The sequence below is a fragment of the Convolutriloba macropyga genome, chromosome 2 (assembly GCF_964194025.1).
Source record: "Convolutriloba macropyga chromosome 2, txConMacr16.3, whole genome shotgun sequence".
Lineage (NCBI taxonomy): Eukaryota > Metazoa > Xenacoelomorpha > Acoela > Convolutidae > Convolutriloba > Convolutriloba macropyga.
In genome coordinates, this window is record NC_134469.1 from 83,215,985 (window position 1) to 83,223,178 (window position 7,194).

General features: G+C 32.8%; 1 protein-coding gene across 1 annotated transcript in view; it reads right to left on the reverse strand.

Moving 5' to 3' along the window:
• LOC142335520 (uncharacterized) overlaps window positions 1-55 on the reverse strand; it is a 54,947-nt gene extending 54,892 nt beyond the window's left edge. The window contains exon 1 of the mRNA XM_075384061.1: window positions 5-55. Coding sequence (XP_075240176.1) covers window positions 5-55 — 51 coding nt within the window. The remainder of the gene's footprint in view (window positions 1-4) is intronic.
• Between the last annotated feature and the right edge of the window lie 7,139 nt (window positions 56-7,194).

Genomic DNA, 7,194 nt, shown 5'->3' on the forward strand with positions numbered 1-7,194 from the left:
TAACTTGAATTGACAAATAATTATAGTTATTTTTCAATAACAACCGCGTGACCATTTGGCGGTGCGCAGTTCATCACGCTGTTTTGGAGCGCTCAATTGACATTTAAAACTCTACAAGAAATCAAATATGCGACCAAAAAACTGGTGAAAACTTTGATAGCGTCAATGTGTATTCTGAAGTCGACGCATAATTGTAAAATGAAATCAACACTTATTGTTTTTAACTCAAGTCAATGGTCCAAATGTTTTTGGTACTTTCATTCGTTTTTACTGTTGAAATACTATATTTTAGCTGAAAAAGAAATCAAAAATTTGCTTTCATTAAAACCGATGATAAAATTATTAACTAATTAGTAAAAGTAAAAAAAAGATTAAGAAAATCATTGATGTATAAAATTCTACGTTAATTTTTAAGGCAAACTTCAGTGGCGAATAACGGATTGATTCAATCCTAGATTAACCGTTACACTGCCAAGGATTTCACTGAGCAAAAGCTGTTCTTTTTCCTCATTAAAAACAGCTGTTTCCTTGTTAAAAGTAGATAGAGAACAAGGAAAGCATTGGTGAATCTTAACATTTTTAAGTGTATCGAAAAAAGGTGCTATTACAAAACATAAGCAGTCCACGATGATCATACTTTATATACTTATTGACACTATTAAAAAAATTGAGTAAAACTACTGTAAAAAAAGGATTGTATTCGAAGAAAGCTTTTGAGCGTTACTCAATTAATTTACTCTTGCATACTGGGCAACAAAAATAAGATCAATATGTTTTCTGGGAGCAAATAAAAAAGAACAAAAAAGTAGGGTTGTCATTTGGGCCATATAGTGAGACTCAACTACAGAAAATTTTCTGACCAAACCAGAAAAAGCTCAAAATAAATGGGGATGACCAAAAACCTTCGAAAACTCTTTGCCAAAAAGCAATTGGTAATCTTAAAAACTTAAAAACTCAATGAAACCAGAAATCAAATTGCCCGCTTGAACAGAACTTCATCCAAAACTTTCTCAATCTACGTTAAATTTAAGATAGATTTTAGGAAGGGGGCTTATTCATGATATCAGGTACCTTGCTACTTTGGCATAAGAAATTACAACACAAAACCACTCAAATCTTATTTGGCGTTACGGACAAACAGACCATTGAGTTTTTATAATTGAAAAAAAAAGTTTTTAAAACAGCATGATCAGGTTGACACTATTGTTTTTCAAAGTTATGGAGCTAATGTTGGCAATATTTGATGTTTCCTAAAACCTATATCGACTGAAAAAAAATTCTGATCATCACGGGAAAAAAGTGATTTTGACAGAATAAAATTGTGACATCCCTTTGAGCAGAAGTTTGAATTGAGAAATCAGTTTTTGAAAGTTACGTTTTTAATTATTGTGTAGTGCAAAAATTCAAAGTTTGTATGTTATATTTCTCGCTTTTTCATTGCATTTGCTTTGCTCTGAATTAGAGAGAACTGCCATACATTTTGTGTTCTCATTCACATTATAACGTTTCAATTACTTTGTTGATTCCAAAACTTTTCCTGAGCTTGGTTGTGCGCGGTAACTGATTGCTTAAAACATAATTTTCAAAAAAAAATCCGAGATTTCTATACTGTTCAATTTTTGGGTTTCTTTTTGTTGTCATGACTAAGTAGTATTTTTATAATGAGGACTTATTGATGTTAAGATGAAGAGAAAATGATGATTTACAGTTGTTGCAGGTAACATCTGTGTCAATTGTAGTGCCTTAACCAATGTCATGTTGTAAAACTGTTTGATGTTTTGGCTTATTTATGAATTTGTTTTTTGTGGGCCCGTTACTTAGTGTCATGTGGTGTTGATATTTGGTGCTGATATTTGATCCGTTGCTATTTGTTGTAATCCTAAGTATGTTGTGAATTTTGAAATTATCTGTCTTCAAAAATAAATTTGGGTTTTTGAGCTTTGTCATTTTTAAATAATTTTTTGCCGATTTGTAGCTCACTCTCTGTAAACACAGGTCACAACCCGTTCCCAGTGAGCTATAGTTTATGACAGTTTTAGCTTCAAACAATTGTTTCTCGGCTTTGTCACAATTGTTACAAAGAGATTTCATAAAATGTTAGATTTTTTAAAAAAGTTTTTCAAAAGATTTTTGGTTTGTTTTTAAATTGTAACAAAAACTGTTGGTCCCATTGGCTTTGAAATTTTTCACCATCAAACATTTCATAATAAAATGTGTCAATTACTTCCTATGTAGATATAAATGAACACTCTATTGGTTTCAGTTGATACCTAATGACAATAGTAACTGAAAATATTTGTTTTCAAAAATGGAAAATTATTTTGAACTTTTCTATTTGCTCTCTTTTGTCTACCTGCTGACCAGTCGCATTGGAGACAGTTCCCATTTCTTTTTAATGAAGTGCTGGTTCAATTGTGTTGGTTTCAAATGATGTGAGTTTGATTTTATTATGATTTTTTTTATTATAGATCCGGTTATTATTTTTATTTTGAGATTTTATTATAGTTTTGGTCGTAAATAATGTTTGTTGTCTGATCTTTTTTTTTCTTTCTAGTAGTACTATTATCAACAACTTTCATTGGCCCTGTAGCGTGGCATTATTGTATTTCATTGGTTTTTTATTGGACGATGTGTATGTTTTTGAGAGTTTTCCATCTCTTCATCATTTGGTAGCCAACTAAGTCAAGAATATGAACGGATGGGGTCGGAATATTATATGCGTAGACACGTTACCGAGCCTCCTTTTTCGTTTTTACTGTTGAAATATTACATTTTAGCTGAAAAAAATAAAAAACTTGCATCCAGTAAAACCGATGTTAAAATTAATAGATAATTAATAAAAGCAAAAAAAAGAAAATCATTGGTGTTTGAAGATCGTCGTTAATTTTTTAAAGCAATTTTCAGGGGCGAATAACGGATTGATTCAATTCTAGATTAACAGTTACACTGCCAAGGAGTTCACTGAGCAAAAGCTGTTCTTTTTTCCACATTAAAAACAGCTGTGTTTCCTTGTTTTAAAATAGATTGAGAAGAAAGATAATATTGGATAATCTTAACAACTTTAGGTGTATCGAAAAAATTGCTACTGCAAAACATAAGCAATCCACAAAGATCATAGATTTTATACTCATTAGCGCTATTAAACAACTTGAGTCAAACTACTGTAAAAAAGGATTATATTCGGAGAAAGTTTTTAAGCGTTATTCAATTAATTTACTCTTGCATGCTGGGCAACAAAAATAAGATCAATATGTTTTCTGGGAGCAAATAAAAAAGAACTACAAGTAGGGATGTCATATTGTGCCATATATTGAGACATAACTAGAGAGATTTTTTTGACCAAACCAGAAAAAACTCGAAATAAATGGGGATGACCAATAACCTTCGAAAACTCTTCGCCAAAAAAACAATTGGTAATCTTAAAACCTCAAAGGCTCCATGAAGCCAGAAATCAAATTACCCAATTGAACAGAAACTTCTTCCAAAGCGTTCTTTATCTACCTTAAATTTAAGATGAGTTTCAGTACGGGGCTTATTCATGATATCACGTAACTTGCTACTTTGGCATAAGAAATTACAACACAAAACAACTCAAATCTTAGTTGACATTACGGACAGAAAGAGATCATGGAGAATTTTTAATTAAAAACAACCGACTAACGTCGGGCCAACTGCTCTCAAGCGACCAACGAGCGGTTGGCTCCCTCAGTAGCTAGCCACGGATTAGCGAGGCTGGCTTTAGTTTGATACGGCTCTGCAATTTTTATTTTTCTTGCCTTGTTAGTAAATAAATCAAATAAAAAATGGTATTTTAAAAACTTTCGAAATATTGCAAAAATTAAAAAAAGCTTCAAGATTTTTCAGTAAAACTGTTCAAAACTTTTTTTTGTCTTTGAAGTTTTGTCAAGTTAAATAAATTCACTGGCTCATAAAGATCCATAAAATTGGAACATGATATTAATTTTCACATAGTAAGAAAAAAAAATACACTTTATCAAGAAATTGCTAAGGTTTTAGCATTACAATATTGTAAACATATCATTAGCTCTAGAAACTATGTGACAGCTTATTATCAAACCTTGGAGGAGGTCTCTAGGACCCTAGTGGTAGAAAAATTAATAAAAATTTCGAAAAGATTCAAAGAACTTAAAAAAATTGCAATTATTTTTTATAACTGCAGATATTGATCTCTTGAAATAAACTCCATTAGACCTAGAAGCTATGCAGTAAACTACAATCAAATCCTAGAGGAGGTTATGTGGCTCTCGAGACTGGAGAAACCTAAAAAAAATGACAAAAATTGCAAGTTGCCTAATGAAACTGCTAAAATTTGTTATAATAAAAACTGAAAACTAATCAATGGCCAGAAAACATTATCCAATAACTTATTATCAAATCCTAACGGAGATTTCCTGTTCGGCTGAAAAACTGAATAATGACAATAAATGTGAAAAAAATATAAGTTTTGCAAAAAAAGAGCTAAAATTCGTGTTGTTGAAAAACATTCAATGTTGTTTAGAAATTATACAGTAACTTATTATAAAACCCTGGAGGATGTTCGTTGGCTCTTAATGCTGGAGAAACCTAAAAACCGACAAAAACTTTTAAAAAACGTGAAGAAAATGAAAGTTTTATAAAAAAAAATTGCTAAAGTTTTTCATTTTAAAAAATTGAAAGCTATTCCATGGCAAAAAAACTTTTTCAGTATCTAATTATCAAACGTTTAAGGACGTTTTTGAGCCCAAGCGTCTGGAAAAAAATGAAAACGAAAAAGAAAAGTCCAAAAAATTGAAAAATTCGTGATGTTAAAACGTTGAAATCTTTCCACTACCACTAGAAACTATGCAGATAACTTTTTATAAAACCCTAGATGAGGTTCCTTGACACTTAGGGCTGAAAGAACTCAAAAAATGACTATGACTCAAAAATTGAAAATTAGTATAAAATTGCGTGTTTTTAGCAATCGCTTGTTCGTTAGTAGCCACAGGGGGGTGGGGGGAGTTGATGGAGAGGAGGGGGCTGGTGTTCGCAACAGTGGGGGTGGGGTGGGGGGGCAAAAGCGCGAAGCGCGGTGGGGGGGGAATAGTGGCGGGGTCAACAGTGGGGGGTGTTCAACCTCTAAGAACCGCCTTTCACACCATAAGTATGTCTCCAAAACAGTTTGAGCTGAAACAGAGCTGAAAGGCTCAAAGAGCACTCAATGCCCTGGGCGCTACCTGTTTATTCTGTTTTTGATGACGAAAAGTCAAAAGCGTCAGAGGAAAAATCGGTCAAGTGAAAAATCGCATAAAAAAGGCCGACAGGACTAATATAATTGCTACAGTTTGTTTGAGAGCAATTAAAATAAGGTTTTGTAAACATTATGGTTAGGCTGACACTGTAGCATTTCAAGGTTATGAGAGCTGATGTTGGCAATATTTGCTGTTTCCTAAAATTTAATTTGACTGAAAAACAAAAACATTTCTGAATTGTACGGGAAAATAGTGATTTTGACAGAATAAAATTTTGACATCCCTTTGAGCAGAAGTTTGAATTGAGAAATCAATTTAAAGTTACGTTTTCATTTATTGTATAGTGCAAAAATTCAATGTTTGTATGTTATCACCCTTATATTCCTCGCTTTTTCGATGCTTTTGCTTTGCTCCCATTTACAGAGAATTCCCATACATTTTTTGTTTTCATTCATATTATAAAGTTTTATGTCGTATGGCCCCCATGGCAGTCAACATCTTACGCATTTCAAAAAACATTGATTACGGGACCAAATATTTTCCTACTACCGCATTGCGGCTCCTAAAAATTTTTTTTCTATTTGGAAGGCAATGAATTTCAAAACTATGAATTAATCCTTCTTTTGCTTCGAAAGATCAACTTCAATTTTTTTGTGAGCAAAAATGATGTGCAGTCGAAACATTATTCACGCATGCTCATTAACCAACCCCCCCCCCCTTATATTTCAGACAAAAACTGCAGACCCAACTGCTCGTGAAATCATCAACGATCAACATATTTTCGTTTTTAATAGAGTTTTTAAAAGCTCTATAAGTGGTATAATGTTTAGGATAATGAATTCAAACTTTGATATGGTTTTGGCTAAATTCAAATTTTTACAAATGAGGACAGAATATTCTACCGGGAATTTGATCGTGCACTCTATAAGTCAATTTCATCAGCTCCTTTTTGTCATTATAAGAGAAAAAATGAGAAATTTTCCTTGTGGGTTGCTAAGTTAAGGCAACAAGTACGCTAGGGCAAATATATATAGACAAGTCTGCGTTTAATAAACTTTGTTTTCACTGAGTAAGCATTTTGCCACGGGCAGGTCCGTGACTCAACTATAGTCTAATTGACTCAGTTCAGGTGGCTTGTGGTTTTAGAAACTTGATTAATTTTTACCCTTGATTCGGCGAAACTTGAAAATGAGCCCAAAAATTGAAAATAAGGCAATTATAAGAAACAGATTTTGTTTTAGTATAAAGCATTCGTTTTTCTAGGTTAGAGTTAAGCTATTTCATGGCTGACTGACTTAAATTCTTATTATAGAGCAAAGTTTCCTAATGAAATAAAAGCGTTCAATGTTTTCATTCCTTCATTTTGATTGCGCAATTTAAGACAAAAACTTGGTGTTCGTTTTCTACAACGGGAAATAGTACCTCACAATTCCTGCGGAGCTAAAACTAACAGCTTAAACCATATAATGGAACAAAACTTAACAGGACTTCTAAAGCGAGAACAGCGCTTAAAAGTAAACTCTTATCAGTTGGAAAGCAAAAGTTGGTCGTGAACGAAATCAGAGAAAACTTAGGAAAACCCACTTATGAAATTCCCTGTTAAAATGTGGAGTACGCTTACATTGTAAATAGTGGACAGTTTATTTGTAATTTTGGGCGCGAGAGCAAGTTGAAGCCAAATATTATTCACAAAGGTCTGCTAGACAGGTTCGATTTGGGAGCGTTCGAGTGTTTTGATCAAATTTGGGGGCAGAAATTGGGTATTCATTTGAGTTGGAATTCTTCACCAGTTGGGTTGTTGGTTCTTTTTGACACTGCAGGGCTCTGCCAAGAACAGGTAATGATTTATTGCCTAATTGCTACCCAAAATTATGGCTCTCATAAACATTAAACTAAACTAGTTTGTTGGCCTTTAAAAATTTGTTGAAGTTTTCTTCTTTTGTCACTGTTAAAATTTTAGTAC